Source organism: Castor canadensis, chromosome 6 (genome assembly GCF_047511655.1).
Source record: "Castor canadensis chromosome 6, mCasCan1.hap1v2, whole genome shotgun sequence".
Taxonomy (NCBI): domain Eukaryota; kingdom Metazoa; phylum Chordata; class Mammalia; order Rodentia; family Castoridae; genus Castor; species Castor canadensis.
Genome location: NC_133391.1, coordinates 177207958 through 177226515, shown reverse-complemented (window position 1 = coordinate 177226515; position 18558 = coordinate 177207958). Strand labels below are relative to the sequence as shown.

General features: G+C 53.5%; 1 protein-coding gene across 2 annotated transcripts in view; it reads right to left on the bottom strand.

Moving 5' to 3' along the window:
• The window catches only part of Slc9a3 (solute carrier family 9 member A3), a 46301-nt gene extending 28020 nt beyond the window's left edge, over positions 1–18281 (bottom strand). For both annotated transcript variants that reach the window (XR_012449260.1, XM_020174782.2), the window contains exon 1: positions 17932–18281. Coding sequence is in view for 1 of the 2 variants with exons in the window: in XM_020174782.2 (XP_020030371.1) it covers positions 17932–18148 (217 nt within the window). In the remaining variant the exon portion in view is untranslated. The remainder of the gene's footprint in view (positions 1–17931) is intronic.
• Between the last annotated feature and the right edge of the window lie 277 nt (positions 18282–18558).

Below are 18558 nucleotides of genomic sequence, written 5' to 3'. Positions count from 1 at the left end.
AGCACCTTGGGGGGACTCAGGGCTTGGTGGGTCATATTGATGGGCTGAGCTGTGACCCCTCAGCCCCACCTGGCACACACAGAGGCAGCAACCAAGGAGAACACCACCTTCCCATCCCTTGCCTTGGCTTCTCCTCCAAAATGCAAGAGACCACTTGGGAAGGCTGCAGTGAGGATGTAAGGAGATGGACACAAGGAGTCCAGGATGGACTGAGCTCAGTCCCATACAGAGGCCCTACTACAAAGGATGTGGGATTATGTTCCCCTGAGGAGTCTCCAGTGTGGCTCAGAGACTACATGGGAAAATGCCAGGCTCCTTTGGGAGGCACCTGTATAGATGAGGGGCTCCCTAAGGCCTCCACAACTCTCAGGTCCCACCCTCACTTCCTGCCATACATGAAGCTCCCAATCCCACAGCTCACCAGGTCTCCTAGTGCTCGTCACACTAGGCCCAGAGGGCACTGAGGTCAGCCGACAGCCTGGACTGGGACAGGCCACAGATAAGCCCTAGATGCCTTAAGCAATGTCTCCCTTGGGGCCGTGGGCACCTCCACAGCCCACCCCTTAGTGCTGACCAAGCTACTTGTTCTAAATGCGGGGGCTGAAAGGCAAGTGAGAGTCACACCCTAGTTCCTGGTCAGCAACAGGATGTGGCCAGGGTGACTTTGCCCTATGTCCCTCCTACCCAGAGCAGGGTCCTCAAGGAGGTTCCTAGTCCTCAACTCACAGGGGCCCCCAACCCCATCTCCTCTGCACTGTGGGTCACCTGGTTGTTGACTCCCTAAGAGCAGTGCTTGCTTGTGGGAGGCCTGGTGAGGGTCTTGGATAAGAACAGAGTCTCAGGTGCTTCCCTAGTGAGGATGGTATGAGAGAGGCTTGGCCCACAGCAGGCAGGTGAAGGAGGGACTCAGCAGCAGAGTTCCTCACTGGTCAAATGACACAAGGGTAAGTATGGAAGGCAAGGCAGAGACAGGTCTCTGGGCCAGCTGTGTTGGCTGCAGCTGGCAAATACCAGGACCAGCGGGGCAAAAAAGCCACACCAGAAGCAGCATGACTGACTGACCAACCAATCAACTGATCACACTGTCCTAACTCCCCTGATTACAATGCAAAAAGGCCAGGCAAGCCATGAGCAGTCTCATATAGGAATGCACAGTTCATCACATAGGGGAAGCCACTGTAAAGGGACATGCTTGTAGGTCAGGGAAGGTAACATGGCAAACATGAGAGGATTCTCTAAAAGCTACACCAAGTTTGCAGGTAGATTCTCTGCCTGTTGGTGTGAATCTCACTGACCTTCGTACCTTCATGTGAAAAATTCCAGCAAGGAGGTTTTCTCTGAGAACTTCTTTTGTGCAGATAAACTCTGGCAACATCCCAAGGCCACTGTTTGCTGGGCCTGTGCCTGCCCATGTGGACGTGGTGACCACTGTCTGGGAGCTCCCAGCCCATCCCTGAAGGCAGGACTTTGTCACAGCCACTTCCTGGGCACAGAGAAGGACGCAGTCCAGAGTATTGATCTTTGATATTTGGGTAGCAGGAGAAGAGGATAAGGGGAGCCATAAAGTGACCAGGAGACTAGAGGCCCTCAGCAGGGGCTGGGTCTGGAGACACTGAACTGAAGCAGATGGAAATGCTTCTGGGCAAGGCAGCCCTCACACTGATAGCCCACCCTCTGGCCAGCTTCTCCTCCAGAGGCTGGAGGGTCAGGGTCTGTGGGATTCCCAAGGGCCCCTCCACCTACCTTCCTATGGGGCTCACTGGAGCAAGCTGCCACGTCAGGGCACAGACAGCTTCTATCTACAGAGTCAGAAGTCCATGGTCCTTGCATACCCGAGAGCTCTCTGTTCCCAGGGAACCGTGTGTCCACTTCCCAGCAGGCAGTTTTATCTGTTGGACTGGGTTTCCTTGGTGTAAGATGATAATTTCAGCCTCTGTAGACTGTTGTGAAGATGAAAATAGGATCCCTGCCAAGCAGGTGCATTGGCTTTGTTTGTGGAACCCCAAGAAGACAAAGAGCAGTAAGGCGGTTTATAGTCTTTATTTCAGGGTTTTGGCCTGGGCCAACAGGAAGGAGGGAGCCAATGCCTCTGGTGTCCCTGTCTCTGCACGGACACCACGACCAACATGTGCCTAGATTCCCACACGGCTCTGTGCCCAGCACATGGTCCTGCCCAGGGTCTGGCCCTGGGGCTCTCAGGCAGTGACAAGACGCACACAGACAGCTAGCGAGGCACAGAGAACTGTGAGCAAAAGCATAACTCAGACCAGTGCTATCCTCGAGAAAAGAAGACATGTGTCCAGAAGAAAGGACATGTAGAGACCAGACCTCCTGGGTTTGGTGTAGTGGCACACGCCTGTACTCCAGCACTCAGGAGATAGAGACAGAAAGACTGCAAGTTCGAGGTCAGCCTGGGTTACATGGTGAGACCCTTCCTCTTGGAAGTTAACACAAGAGCAGAAATAAAAAACTCAACAGAAGAGTTGATAGATAAAGTTAAAACTTCACTCAAAAGACAAAGACAACTTGGAAGAGGAGCAAGTGGCAGCCACACCATCAGAGGGACCTGCAGGGAAGAGGTGGAAAAGCTCTGGACTTTCCCCACCAGCCCTCACTCCACAGAAGTGAGTCCACCACCAAACTCCCATTACAGGGAGGGCAGGGAGAGACCCCGTAAGAGCCCCAGCCAGGCAGCGGCTGTACCGGAATGCCTCATCCCTTGAGGTGTTCTTAATAAATCAATCTTTACTATCTTCAAAAAAAAAAGAACCCCAAAAAGGAAGTTTCCAAGACCAGACTGTAACCCTGGAAGAGACCCAGGCAATGCCTTATGATGAGGAAATGAAAGCACTTCCTTCCTGCCCACATTTCTACACCAACCAAGTGTGACCACATCACAGCATTCCAACAGCTGCCAAGATGCTGGCAGAGTAGAGACTGTGCTCAGAAAGAGAAGAAGGGTCTTGAAAGGAAGCCCACTGAATAGAGGGACCCTACAGTAGAGAAGTACAAGTGTGAGAATGGGCCATATTTGGGGGCATGTGGGACAGCATGAGCAAGGCAGGAGACTTTATGTCTCTCAAAAAGAAAAGGGGAGAGCCTCAGAGCTCAAGTACAGTGCAGAACACAGAGCCTGCAGGGAAATGATGCCAATAGCAAAAGATAATTGCTAACTTCAGAAGGCTGTATGGGAAGTGAGGAAGCTATTGATGCTGTCACATGGCTATAGAGAGAGCTGATGTAGTCCCAGTAGCCACAGCCCTGGAGTGTTGTTGAAAACACTGGAACCTATAGCACGTCTGTAGGGGCTGGAGTGGGGCAGCAGGAGCTCATCCCCAATCTATCTGGGCAGGACAGGTGAGCATCACACTCTCTCACTGACCTTTACCTGGCCACCTCAGCCAGTAGGGACCAGGGAGGGGTGGCAGGAGCTACTACTTTCCAAATGATCCCTAGACCTGCTTAAGTCTTCATCCAGTGATGCTAGCAGCTCAAAGAGGGAAAGGGGGAGTTGAACTATAAGAAGTTCTCTGACTGAGGTATAAGTGATATGTGTCATTTTGTGGCATCCACTGAAGGCCTGTGTGTCTAGGATGGAGACAGATGGAGTGCAGACAAGGCTCAGGTAGGAAACAAGGGGTCAGCAGCCTGGTGGGACCTAGTGAGGCACAATGCAAGAGAAAAATAAACGTGTGAAGGAATGTGTAAAAAGGCTCAGGGTTGGGAAGGGGACAGGAGGCCTTATGTGCAGTGCACACCACTTCCTCTGGTCACTAAGGTGCTCCCAGATTAGCCATGGCTCTCACTGTCCCATATCTGTGCCCTGTCACCTGCCATCCCAGGTCTTCCTGTGTCTTTCCTGGCCAAAGCCCCTTCCCTTGTCTCTGTGGGTGCCACACTCTTATCTCATAAGCTCACACCAAAACTCCCTCCAGCCTCATAGTGAAGGGTCATTTTTTCTCACACTCCCCCCGCCCTGGTAAGATCTTGATCATGACATGCTAAAATATCCAACTCACATCACCATGGGCCACAGAAAGCACTGAGCTCCCAGTGGCAGGAGAATGTATTCACAGATGGAATGGCTGCCCATGCAGAAAGTCCCAAAGAATGCACAGAGACTTCTTTCTGGAGTGATTGTAGCAAGGCTGGAGTACAAGGCTAATATACAGTCAGTTAGCCAGCAATGAACTGTAGAATTTGAAACTGAAAACACACTGCTGTGTGCATTAGCAGAAAACAAAGCAGGCATAAATCTAACAAAATATGCTCAAGATACATACAAAAAAAAACTACAACCATCTGATGCAATAAATCAAAGAAAAACTAAATAGGACCGTGGGTGTGGCTCAGGTGGCACAGAACTTGGCATGAGGGCCTGGGTCCAATCCCCAGTACCACCAATAAAACAAAATTCCTCACTAAATAAATACGTTCACGTTCATGGATAAGAGATCTCGACATTGTCCAATGTCAGTTCTGCCCAACTTCAATGCAATTCCAAATAAATCCCAGCAAATTTTTCTTGGATATGGACAAACTGACTTTAATGTTTGTATGGAGGGGCAGAAAGCCTAGAATACTGGATGGAGAAGGAGAAGTACAAAGTAGGAGGACAGACAGCATGACTTCGAGATCCACTCTCCAACTACAGGTATCAAGACTGCATAGCGTTGGGGAGAGGGTAGGTAATCAGATCACTGCAACAGAATAGAGAGGCCAGCGGGAGGCCCAGGACGCAGTGAGCTAAGGAGAGAACAGTTTATCAGTGAAAGGTGCTGGACACCCACTTGTGTAAAAATGAACCTTACACCTTTCACTCAATGGACCAAAAACTTGAAAGTAAAACACAAAACTACAATTTCTACAATAAAAGGGAAGGAAACCTGGACAATCTTGGGTTTGGTGATGAATTTTTATAACACCAAAAGCTTGGCCCATCAAAGAAAAAACTGAAAATTTGAACTTCACATTGAAAACTTTTCTGTTGTTTTTTTGAGGCAGTCTTACTATATAGCCTAGGCTGTCCTTGAACTCTCCATCCTCCTGCTTCAGCCTCCCAGTGCTGGGATTACAGGTGTACACCCCTAACATCTTGTTAAAATTAAAAACTTTTGCTTGCAAAAGAGACTACCAAAAGAATGAAAAGACAACTCAGACCAGAGGAAAATATATGCAAAACACATCTGATAAAGGCTTATATCCAAAATATACAAAGGACTCTTAAAATTCAATAACAAACCAAATAATGCAACTGAAAAATGAGCCAAAGATCGAAACAGGTACCTCACCAAAGATATACAGATGACAAATAACCATGGGGGAAGAGGCTCCACAACATGTCACCAGGGAATGTCAAGTTAGAGTGGTGAGATTCCACCGCACACCTATCAGAATGGCTCAAATCCAGAACGCTGGCCAGGCCAAGTGGTGGTGGAGGACATGCAGCAATGTCCGTTGCTGGTGAGAGCTTTGCTGTTTCCTCCAAAACTAAACATGGTTTTAGTACCCTATCCCCAGGGCCCTTGGTATTTCCCAAAGGAGTTGAAAACGTACATCCATAAAAGAATCTGCACGCAGACATTGATGGTAGCTTTATTCATAACTGCCAAAACTTGGAAGAGATCGGGATGTGCTTCAAAAGAAGAATGAATAACTGTGACACATCTAGACAATGGCATATATAACTCAGCACCAAAAAAAAAAAAAAAAAAAACAAGCTGTCAGTCATGGATAAACAGGGAGGAACCAAAATGCAAGTGCTACATGAAAGAAGCCAGTCTGGCTTCTAGATTAATTAAGTCTGTTAATTTTTTGAGAACCACTGTCTCATTCTATGAGATTCTATGAAATTCTGGAACAGTCATAACTGCGGAGAGGCTCAGTGGTTGTCAGGAACTTGGGAAGGGAAGGATGAGTAGGTGGGGCCCAGAATGGTTTGGGGGCAGTGAAACTATTCTACAGGGTACTACAATGTTGAACGCATGTCAAACATTTGCTAGTGCCGTCAATTAATAATAAGATGTCAATGCTGACTTGACTGTGACAATTGCCCCCATCTAACGCAAGTCCTCAACAATAGGGAGGCAGGGCATGTTGAAAAGGGGTAAGACACAGGGAACTCCAGCCAATCAATTATTCTGTAAATCTAAAACTTTACTAAAAAGTAAAGTCTACTAATTTTTTGAGAATCAGTGTAACCAAGGCCATAGTGGGTACTGCTCTGGGAGCTGGGTTGTGAGAGGCTAGGCCAGGCAGGGATAGTGGCTCTTGGGTCTAAGAACAGCAATGCCTGCTGTTCTCCTGGGTGTGAGCAGTCCTAGGCCTGAAACTCCATGCCAAGCCAGCTGTCTACAGTGATCCCATTGTGCTGACCGTGCCTCAGATTTCCCCAAATTTAGAGCAAATGATAGTCCCACTTCTCACTGGAAAGTAATACAAGTTCGTGCCTAGGTCCCCTGCAATCAAACCAGAAGAGTGGGCACTCCTGCGAACTGTGGTCCACAGGACCCTGAGGGCTGTGAAGTCGGACACCAGGATATATGGTTGAGTGGAGAGGAGGTGCCCTGGAGCCTCCTGAGAGGGCAGGTGTATGGATGTGAGTGTGCAGGGGTGCAAGCAGGTGCAGTGGGCAGAGAGAAGCATCAAGCTAGGAAACCCTCTGCCAGTGACTACAGCAGAAAAAAAAGAGTCAGATGTGTGAGTGATGCTCAGGGTCAGCCGCCAGGAGCACAGGCAGGACTTCCGTCCTAGCCCAAAGCCAGCCCAGTGGGTCCTGACCACAGAGTTCCTTGGTCCCCTAGACACTGCTGATGGCATGACAGACCACGTGACTATAGTGCAGCCCCGACTGCATGCCACTGTCCATTCCCCCAGACCCAGCCTTGCCCTCCATGGCAAGCCTGTGCATCCTAGGGAGGCCCTGGTATACAAGCCATACTAACAGCTCTGGTGGGTAGGACAGTGACTGCAGGCCACTGTCTGAGAAGAACAGTCCTTCACCTCCCCACCATGGCGTGACAGGTAGTATGCCTGATTTAGGACCTTGTACCTAGGGAGAGTGGGCAACTCTTTCCTTTTAACCCCCACAATTGGGGTGGGGCCACACGCTATTGATTTGGGTTTAAAGCAACCAAACTGGATGCTGTGACTAGAACAGGTGCCAGGCTGGCAGCCAGCTATATACCCTAGAGTCCTCCCTCTGATGGAGAGGCACAGCCCTATCTGTCCAGGGCAGTAAGCACCCTCATCAGATAATCCCTCTTCACCCAGCAACACAGCAAATGTGGAAGGCACTGTGCTCTTGCCCTGGGAACAGACTGACTTCCCAGTACCAGTGCACTCTCACCAATACTAAAATTAACCTTCTGATCTTGAAAAGTCACATGGGTGGGTTCCCAGTGGTCCAGATGGTGACACCTCTGGCAGCCCAGCCAGCATCAGAAGAGTCTTTTCTAACTGAGGACTAATGGATCCCACCAGGACCAGGTGCAAAATCATCCCCAACTGAGGAAAGACCAAGGAAGGGCAATGGTGAAGGGCCATGTCCCACCCCCACACCCAGTGCTGCAGGAGCCCCTGCTGGTCAGGCTCCCCCAGTGTACTCCTCAGATATGCATGTTTCTAGTTCTTATGTAGCTGTCTTGTCATTTTTATTTCCATACAACTATTATTTGTTGATCACCTTCACCGTGCAGAGTAATCAACACCCTTGCAGACGCTGGTACCTGTTCAGTTCCTCCCCTGCCAAGTCCACTGTCACCACCTCTCCTGAGGGACATGCGGTGTTGGCTCATGTCCTGTTAGGACTCCACACTGGAGGGGTGACAGAATTTAACCAAGCTACTACGAGTCCTCAGATGCTGTGGCAGACCAGGTGGTAGTCAGGTAGAGACAGTCCAGGTGTGGTAGGTTCTGGAATCTGTTCTCATGGGCTGGCCTCAAGTACTCCTGGCTGCATGGGGAGGGTGCTGTTAGCCTCCTTCATCTGTTCCTCCCCAATTCTCCCTAGGGGTCCTGGAGCTTTGGTTCTAGCCCCAGATTCGGCCTCAGGAGTTCTGATTTAAAAGGTCAGAGCTAACCCCAGCGACAGACCTGGGCAGAGAACTGCTGGTCTCCCAGCTGCAGATGAGAAGATGGGGCCCAGATATGGGCCCTGCAGAGGCTCCTGCCCCAACACCAAGAGGCTGAGAGCAGCAGCAAGGTGTGGGACCCCAAAGGGGCAACAGGTTCAACACATAAGGGGTCCTAGCGTGAGCTGTCCCTGACATCAGCTGGCTTCTGGAGGCTGGCCCCTGTGATGTGGTTGGAGGCTGAGGCCCCTAGGGCCCTGGTGTTGACCCACATCTGTTCTTGCGCTGGCTCCAGGATGCCTGGTGGCTTTGAGAGCTGGACTGGGCCTCTGGGACCTCACAACACAGACCTTAGGACTCAAGCCTATAATGGGAGAGCTAAGGGATGTTCTGTTAACCTCCTGCCCCTAAGCTGCACACTTTCTCAAATGTGTGAATGTGTGCGTGTGCATGTGTGAAGGTGACAGTCATATTGACCTCCAACAGTTCCCCTAGCACTCATCCTGAGTCATCCTTCCCTCCACAGGCCCCTGTAGGATGGCCACCGTGTGAGGAGTGGGGATAGGAAGAGATGGAGCCAGGATTGGAACCACAGCCACGAAGCGAAGAGATCTTGGTCTCCTGGGTGCAACACTCAAACCCCACTGAAAGGCAGTGAATGCAAACATGTACAACACAGATGCACACATGCACACACAGAGAAATAAACACATGGGCAGATGCACACACATGCACATGCGTGCACACAATGCATGCAGACATGCACGTATGTACAAGCATGCACACTTCATACACATGCAATCACACCTGGAATCACAGGCTATCTCCCCCACAGTCACACATGCGGACACACCCACACCCATGTGCACACACACAAAGCAACTGTGTGTACATCCTGCATGTACACACCCCACCTCCCATCATGCAGCACATGCCTCTCCTGCTTCCACAGGCGCACTCCTTCCTCCCAGAGTTGCAGCTTCCTGGGCTGTGTCTCACGGAGATCCTTCCACATCCAGAACCAGCCTGCACCCTTCAAGTTTCTGTGGTCCCTGCCATGGACCCCTACCCTGTCCCCATCTGAGCCCTGTGGTCATAAGAGTGAATGTGCTCACTCCAATTCCTCCTTGGGTAGCTGCCGAAGGCTGTCTGGTCAGCAGGCTGGGGGAAGGGCGGGTGAGTGCCCAGTGAGCTGGGCCTGCACTTGGAGGCCCAGATCTAAGGGCACAGGACATAAGGGGGCAGCCACAGACCCAAGTCCACTGATCAAACATGGGGTAAAATTTTAAAACTGAGCCCTCAGAGCTGGTGATGTTCCACACTTTCTATCTGTGCAAAAGTTCCTAAAAAACAGGCATTTTCAATGTCTCCATTCTGCCTTTCAAGAAACTCTTTCCCAGCTGAGAACTCAAAACTGGTTGGACTTTGGCAGCTCAGCTCTGCAGGTGGTGAGTCCAAGCAAGCTTCCTGACTTGCCAGGAGGGAGAGAGACAGAAGGAACGGACCCACCCCCACCTTGCTCTGAGATTTCCCTTTCAGGGTGAGCCCTCAATCCTGTGTCCTGAAAGGGACCCTGGGCTCCCAGAGCTCGGCTGATGGCCCCAAGCTGGGATGGCCCCACACAAAGCCCCAGGAGGTGCAGATTCAGGTCCTCCTGACCACGCCTTGCCTGAGGCACAGCATTCTCTGGGGGACACTGGGAGCTGACTTGGCTCACCAACCCTGGGCAAAGTCCACACCCATCACCCTGCACTGAGTGCACTCCATTGGCCCGACCACCCCCTGTTCTGCAGCACCATGGCCCTGAGTTTATCCCATCTGTCCCCACTTCTTTTGTCCTTGGGACTGGGGCTTGTGCCCCCTCCTGCCCCTCCTTCCTACCCCTCTCTCCCCACCCACTCCCTTCCTTAAGGCCCTGATCACTGTGCCTCAGAGGCAAAGCTCACTTCTGCACCCCTGGTCACAGTGACCCCTTGCTCTGCATTCTGCCCCCTGCATCCAGCAGTCAGTAGGGCTCTCTCAGTTCTAGAGGATGCACTTGGTGAGGGTGTGGACCAGCAAAGGCCAGTGTACTGGAGATTGGCAGATCAGCCCAACCTAGGTACTTCACAGGACAGTGTATGAGTTTACCATGGCAGCAGCCACAGTCAGCTCAGCATCACATCACCACAGAGTCAGAGTGGTCCAGGCCCCCCTCCCTCCTCTCTTGTCCCATTCTGCACCCTCACAGACACTGACACACCAAACCCCAAACACAGTAGGTTGATGTGCCTTTGGCTCAGTCTTGGGGCCTTGTCTTACATCTTAGCATGGACTCTGGGGCCCATACACATTGAGAATACCCACATCAAATCAGAGAGGCTGGGCAGGACCAGCTCCTCAATGGCAGGACTAGTGCTGTCTCTTGCTGGGCCTCTGTCTTCCTGCTCCAAAGGCCTGACCACCTTTCTTGGCTCAGAAGCCCCTGGGGCCCCACTTCCCTGAAACACATGTTACCCCTGGTGACAACATGTGGCTGGTCACCTTGCTGGTCCCTCTGACTTCTTCTTCCCTCCCCACTCTGTCCATCTGCTCCTCAAACACATCCACAGGTGCTGCTTCACGGCCTTTGAACTGGCTGCTCTTCACCAGAAGATGTCCCCAACATGCATGGCTGCTGAGATTTACCCGCTCTGGTTCATTGCAAATGCTGCACAATGTCCCTGACTCCCACACAAAAGCTCCTGCCACACCATGCTTCATTTCTAGTTTGTCTGAGGCTGCCTCAGAAGCATTGGCACATGAGAAGCACTAAATATTTGTTGAATGAATATTCAATGGGGGAGAGCTGGTTTATAGCCCAGAACCCTGGTGCTAAAAGATCAGTGAGCTTTGTTGATAAAACAGATCCAACTGTTCAAGCCCCCAAAACACCATAACTATGCTGGTGGCCAAGGTCCAAATTCATTCTGTGTCTCAAGAAGTGCCCAGTGGATCCTCAGCTGAGACCTGCTCAGGGTGTATCTCTGGAAGCTGGGCTGTATGGAAACAGGATCTCCCAAAGGCACACCTATGGTGACCCGGGTCCAGGACAGTAGATTTCAGCCACCACAATGGAGCACAGCTCCCCAGGTACCTGGCCCACCCAGCCTGAGCGCTGTGTGGGGAATACAGTGCTCCACACTCAACGGGACCCCTACCATGCTTAGAGTGATGGGAGCATCCCTTACCTGTCACACCTTCACAGGTTTCTTCACTGGGCTGCCATACACAGGAAGCTGGGGGGCAGTTTGGGGAAGAATCTAAGGATTTGAGATCCTTCTTGGCCCCAGCATTCAGGGAGGTTGCAGGAAGATTTCAGGAGGGAATCCAGGGTCCATTCACACATGCGTCTGTGCATCTATCTAGCCATCCACATGGCCACAGACTCCTTTGCTCCTGTGTCCACCCACCAGAACCAGTCCATGCAACACACACTCCTTCACTCCTGCACCCATTCACAAGTGCATTCACTTGTTCACTACTGCACTTGTCCACCTGTGTGTTCACTTCTTCACTCCTGCACCCCTGCACCTGTCCACATGTGAATTCACAAACTTCCAGATCTGCAGGAGCCTGCTGGGCACAGGCCACAGTGGGAACAAACAGTGCTGACCTGATTGAGCCTAAAGAGCTCGGAGTTGGGAGATTTGTCCCAAGAGCTGGGGTGGTTCTGAGCTGGAAGGGTAGAGTATGGAGGAGGGGTGAAGCTGGAGTGGGCAGGACTCAGCACATAACTAGGGAGATGAAATTTGGGCTCCAGCTGCAGATGGTGGAGGACTCAGCTGGCATGGGGGCTGGCAGGCACCCACCAGCCTCCCTGCCCTCATTCCCTCTTGCCCCTCACTAATGGGCCACGGATGAGTCAGTACTGGTCACCACTCTGAGGGACCCACCCAGCACCTGCCCTGATGCCTTCCCCTGGCTGGAGCCCTGAGGAGAATGAGGAGGGAGTGGAGATGGAGGCACACAAGGGAGATCAGAATGCAGAGGGAAGGACAGTAGGGCAGATGCACAGCTCAGGCCAGCACTGAGAGGTGAGTACCCTGAGGCCTGGTATCCCTGTACCTCCTGCCCCTGGGGCCTGAGCCCAGTGCTCAAAGCAGTGTCACCACAATCTTAAGGCAGGTTTCACATGGCACCCACCCCACACCCCAGTGGGAACAGAACCAGAGTTGGGTGCCCTCATCTTCCTCTAGGGAAAGCACAGCCCTGCAGTGCAGGGTGAGTGTTCAAGGGTCAGCCGGCCTGATCCTGGTATCCTCAGCACACTGAGACCCCATGAGATTCAGCCCATCACTGGGGAGACCACACACTTGATGGGAACCCCAACTCTAAAGCACCCCAAGCTCAGAGCCTGACTCTGAGGAAATTCATGAAGAGCCCAGCATTTGCAACAGGAAGACCTCTCCAGCCCAGGAGAAGAAGTCCACAGCCATAACACAACATGTCCATGTTTATAAAATAGAGGCTAACCTCTGCTGGGCTAGCAGAGCCCAGAGGCCTGTCACAGCAAGCAGCCTGCTGGAGGCTGGTGGCGCACCTGTGCCAGTGGCCAGGCTTCCTAGGGGCCCTGGAAGACCTATGGTTCTCTCCAGGAAGTTGGCAAGTGTAACATGCTGCACGCTCACCTATGTGAGCGGGCGGGACTGGTCAGGGCCATCCTGAACACTACCAGCACTTCCCAACCTTTGCTCTCTTTCCTCAGAACCCCAAGGCTCCAAATGCCACCTGCTTTTACAGCCTGCATCCTCTCCCAGAGCCAGTTCTGGGAGACTTTACACCTTCACTAACTCTGATGACACCAGGGACAGTCCTTGGTTCCAGACTTCGGGTGAGCAATCCTGGCTCCAAGCCCATTAAATCCACCTCTTCTGCTGGGACTCCTGCCCTCAGACTCATCCTCTACTGGGAGGACTGGGGTCCACTCAACAAGGCCACTCACCCTGGCCTCCAGGGTTATCCTCATCCAAATGCTCTTTCAAGGAGACAATGGGTTACAAGGTGAGGGAACCAGGAGCTCCTGGGGAAGACAGCAGGACAGGGCTAGCACATGGCAGAGGATCCTATCTCCAGGGTCAGAGCACATAAGGTCAGAGCTCAAGGTCAGAAGCCTCGAGCTTCTGAATTCACCCCTCACAGGTGAATATGACCAACATCTCTCCACCCATGGCCTGGAAGCACAATCAAAGACATGTGGGTCCTGATGACACTGTTCCTGGGAGCAACCTGCATACTAAGGAGAGGTTACAGGGGCAAAGCCCCCCACAATGTTTCAGAAGGGACAGGAAGCCAGTGTGAGAGCCAATATGCATGCCCCATCCCAAACAGTAAGAATAAACTAACAGTACCTAGGAAGTAGCTAGGATTTGGGGGCCAGGAAATGGACCTGGGGGTCAGAACTCTGGACTTTGGAGACTACCCTACCCACTGGAGAGAGAAGACACCTCAAGGTCAAGACTCCCACAGTGTAAGGGCTGGGGAAGCAACACAGAATCAGGACATGGGACAGGAGGCTCCTCCTGTCCTGGCTGCTGCCTCTGGAGCCAGGCCACACTTCCCCCTGCAGATGTGAGGTGTGTCCTGCCCCTCCATGAGCCCAGGGCCCAGAGGGCAGTACCCTAGAAGCCACAAGCCTGCAAGGGCCCCAAGGATGGTGAGAAAGGCACAAGGTGCAGGACACAGTCTCAGGTGGTGATGGGAGCTGCCGCCCACCACACCCAGTCAGTCCTGGGCCACAGGCCCTGGGCTCCTTGTGTATTTTGCCCGGTGGGCCTACTCCTTATGACTAAGAAGGGGCTACAAAGACAGCTGAGTCAGACTGTGCCCTACTCCCCACCTCAAATAGCAGGTGAGCAATTAACTCAGGCCAAAGTCATGGGGTAGGCCTGGATCTCTCCACCCTGGCCCCTCAGCCATGGGAGCTCTACTCCAGAGCCTGTCCCCAGACTGATGTCTCCCACTCACCCCTTACCCCTTCCACTTCCACTGGCCCCTGTGGCCCCCAGATAACCCTGTCCTCAGTTGAGTATCTCTTACTGGTGGGGACTTGACTGGGACATTCCTGTCACTTTTTGGACCCCTTCACTGAGCACCTCTGGGGGACCTAGAGGATGTCCAGTCTATCCTCTGTGGTGACCCCCATCACCCCTAGTTTCCTTAGTCTAAAAGGCAGTGACCTCCTAATTCCCTCCCTGGCTTCAGATAGAAGATTGAGGTTCTACAGCTGAGGGGCTGGACCTGTAAGGACAGCACTGTTCACAGGGCAGGGCTGAGGACTCAACTACTGCAGACTGCACCACCCCAGTAAGGGCAGCCTCCTTGCCTCTCTGAAGCCCAGGGGAAGCTCCCTCAGATTGTTCTCCTTGTGCCCTCCATGGTGCTGTTCTCCATCCTGTGGCTAGAGCAGTGGTCTAAGCCTAGGTCTGGCTGAGTCCCACCCCTCCACACAACCCTGACCAAAGTCCTCTGACACCAGAAGTTGAATTGGCTCAGCCTCACCTGGCTTCACCTGCTCTTCCTCAATGCCCCCTACCAACACATACACACACACACACACACACACACACACACAAACACACACACAACCTCCCCATGGCCTTCCTTCAGCCTCCTCCAGATTTCCTCAGCCTCCCCCATTGCCTCTTCTTGCTCCCCCCAGCCTCTCCCTGGCCTCAGCCTCCCTGAGCCTCTCCCTCAACCTCTTCCTGCCCTTCCTCAATCCCTCCCCTAGCCTCACCCTGAACCCTCAGCCTCCAACACTCCAATATCCCTCTTCCTCCAGGGCAACCTCTCTGCCATGAACTCCTGAAGTACCTGGGTCCAATCCAGGTGGAGTCTGCCACTCAATCTGCAGAGGCCTGAGACAGAGCCCTGTGCCTGCCCAGCCTTTGGCTCCAAGGGCTCAGGAGGGACTCCTTGTGGGAGAGGAAGGCTGGCCCAAAATGAATCTCACTGGGGACCCCCATGGGGAGCTCATGGACAGAGAGGGAAGCCCCTCACCCACCCAGAGCAGATCCCAGCCTTCAACCATCCCACTGCAGTCACTGTTTGACCTCCTTGCCTGCCATCCTGCACTGGAGACAAACACCCCGGGCATGGATCCCTGACCTCTGTTTTCCTTAGTCCCAGCTGCCAGAATCACACTGCCTGGGTCTCAGGGTCTGTGTCTTACTCCCCAGCAGGGCACAGGTGGCTGGAAGAAGTCTGACCCTCTAACCACAAGGCTGGGTTTGGGAGTTAGAGATGCTCAGAACAGTGTGTCAAAAACTCAACAAGCATTTGGGAAACCAGCAGAAATTTACTCTTGTTGGAAGACAGTGTCTGTGTAACTTGAGAATGCAACAGTCCAGACAATCCCAACCATTTTAAACAAGGACATGGGTTAAACTGTGGGAGCCATGTCTGGTCTGCAAGGCCACAGAGGAGCCCGCTGGAGCCCAGCAATTGTGCAGGGCTCTGATGCTATGTCCACGCCCAGGGGCCTCAGGTGAAGATATGGATGCAGTCACTCTGGTAGGGGTCCTGGAACAGGCTTCGGAGGTTGGCTACATACAGGAGGCTTCTGAAGGGGAAGGTCGGGATCAGCAGGGATCTGAGTCCAGAGTCCACTGAGAGAGGAGTGGCAAGGTGGGGGCTGGGTGTGGGGGTCCCTGCCCTCAAGAGAGGACACTCAACACTGTTGGGGCCAGGCTGGATCTTCAGCTCTTCGTCCATTCAAATCTGGTTTCTCTGAGTCATGGGGGGTCCAGGGTGGACAATGGGAGTGGGCTACAGAGTGGGTTGGGGTCTGATCTGAGTCTGCCCTGGGGCCATGATGATGATTCCATGTGACCCCCATTGGTGGGGGCTGAGTGTGAGCAGGGGCTTCTCTCTGGCTAAGCTTGGCTGAGGAGTGGGGGCAGACATCTGGGCATGTGGAGTCTGAGGTGCGAAGAGAAGTCTGTGAAGGGTGCCTGGTGGGCAGCCACACTTGGGGAGCCCCCTGAGCTGGGCACCTGGAGGTGCTGGTATGGCCTTCAGTGCAGAGTGAGGGAAGGGTCGGTCACAGGGTGGAGCAGGCGCAGGCAGGAGGGAAGTTAGGGACAGGGCAGGATAGGGTGGCACACTCTGAAGGGAGAGCAAGGAGGTGGGGCCACTGAGGGCCACATTGAGTCACCAAGTTCTTGGGGACCTGGACAGGGTCAGCTCAGCAAGTTCTGGATCAAGAGTGGGGTAAGGGTGAGTGACAGGGAGAGGCCAGGTTCCAGGGAGGGCCCAGTGACTGCTTAAGATGGAGATGACTTTGTCCTCACAGGGCCTCCTATTCATGGGTGGCCATCTTAAGCAGAGCCAACAATCCTAGGTTCAAAATAACACTGTCCTGCACATGGCAGTTTCACAGCAGGTCTTGTTAAATGGCCAGTGCCCAGCAGGCCCTCCCTACTGTGAGAGTTATTGCTGGCTCTGGTGGTCACCCATGCTTGTGGACATCCTCTTTGGGACAAGTCCAATCAATCAGGGGATTTGCAGGGCTATGGCCTTTGGGGGCCAGGCAGAATCCTGGTCAGTGTGCTTACCCAATGGCTCCCTATGCGGAGCACAGCAGACCAGGCTTTCAGATGCCAAGTTCCAAATCTGTACTCCTGAGCTGGATGGGAGTTGGCCCCTGGCATGCATGGAAAAGCACTTGCTCACTTTCCACATCAGGTGCTGCAGTCCAGAGAGGAGCAGCAAGGGGTTTAGGAAAGGCTCCCTGGACCCTTGGGAGGCTGGCCCTTCCACAAGCAGTCAGAGTTGGTCCATTTCCCCACACCTGACCTCACAGACCCTGACTGGAAAGCCCAGTGGCAAGACAGAGCAAGGAGACCCAGCGCCAGAGCCAAAGGAGGCAGGATGAGGCAGAAGGATGGAAAGAGCTTTTAAGATACACAAAGTACAAACAAAAGGGATTAAAGGACAGGAGCCATGGGCACAAACAAGACGGGCAGCAGGCAGACTGAAGGGAAAGAAGCCTTCACCAACAGGTACGCTAGTTCTCCAGGCCCAGGAGACTGAGTCTTCTCACCTGCTCTCTCTTCCTCAGTCTATCCCTCCCCTGTCATGCTAAGGACTCAGAGGCCTCTCCTGTCCCTCCCATTCCAGAGCCGGGGTGGTGGAAACCTCCCAAGGATAAGTAGCTTGCCTCTGGTCTTGTTTGTCTTGGCCCGGACCTAGGATTGTCCTAGTAAGTTACACGTGGGACCACATCCCCTCCACCTCCAAGAAGACCATTCCTCCAGGAAGACACTGAAGCTCTGATCCTCCTGAGCTCTTAAGAAAACTGACCTTCCTCTCACCTTGCCAGGAGCTGCCTGCGATTCCCACCTTCCTGCTAGCTGACCCAGTGGAGAGAAGAGAAATCTGACAGACAAGGAGTCCTGGGAAAACTGCTCAAAGTTAATGGCATTTTATGAGTAGCATGCTTTTTCTTTTCTGCTCTGGAAGCAAATATCCCTGGGATATCCCAAATATGGCTGGGACTGCAGGTTTGCTCTTCTCAGTGTATTAAAAAGCCCCAAAGATTCAAGCTGTAGGCGCCCTGTGGCAGGCTGCAAGGCAGGCAAACCCAGGACCTGAATGGCCACGGGAAGCTGTGCCCAGGGGTGACCACAGCCCAGAGTCTAGTCCTTCAGAACCCAAGAACGCGACTCCTCAGGTTTGGTCCTTGCTTTTCTAGGGCCCACCGGGGCTGCAACTCACACTGGACGCGCCCCTTCCCCCACAGAAGGGGAGGAAAGGCTAAGGCAAAACGCAGGTCCTGGAGACACAGAGGGCCTAGTGGAGCTGGGGACCCAGAGACCCACAAAGCCCCCCCGCTTACCGATTTTAGCCAAACTGGCCACGAGGATCCAGAGCGCAATGATGTACGGGTCCTGAACGTGGTGCCATTTGAAGGTGACCACCTGGAAGCCATAGCTGGTTCCATTCGCGCCGCCGTGCTCCTCATGGACGCCCCTTGCCTGCGGCAACCCGCCCAGCGCCAGCGTCAGCACCAGCAGCGGTCCCCAGACAGGCACCCGGACCCCACGCCAGGACATCGTAGCAACCGGTCAGCTCCAGGTCCAGAGGCGCATGTCGCGGCGAGTCCCCGCTGCGTTCTGCCGGAGGCTCGCGCTGCGGCCGCGGAACGCGTCGGGCAGCGCAGAGCTCAGCGCGCTGCGGGTCCCCGCCCGCCCGGGTGGCCTTTAATCCCGCGGCCCCTGGGCGGGGCCTTACCGCCCCCGCCAAGCACACGTGAGTACAGACACCGTCGCACGCTCGCGGCACGCCCGCCTGCCCTGCACACGCCCATCTGGCTGGACTGGCCCCCGCCCAGATGCCCGCGCTCCCCAGGACCAGTCGGATGGGGACCCGCAGCTGGAAGGCGCCAGCGAGGAGGTCCGCGAGGTCGCACCGCGGACATCCAGGTCGAGCCCAGACCCTGCGTCTGCCTAGGATGGAGCGCAGC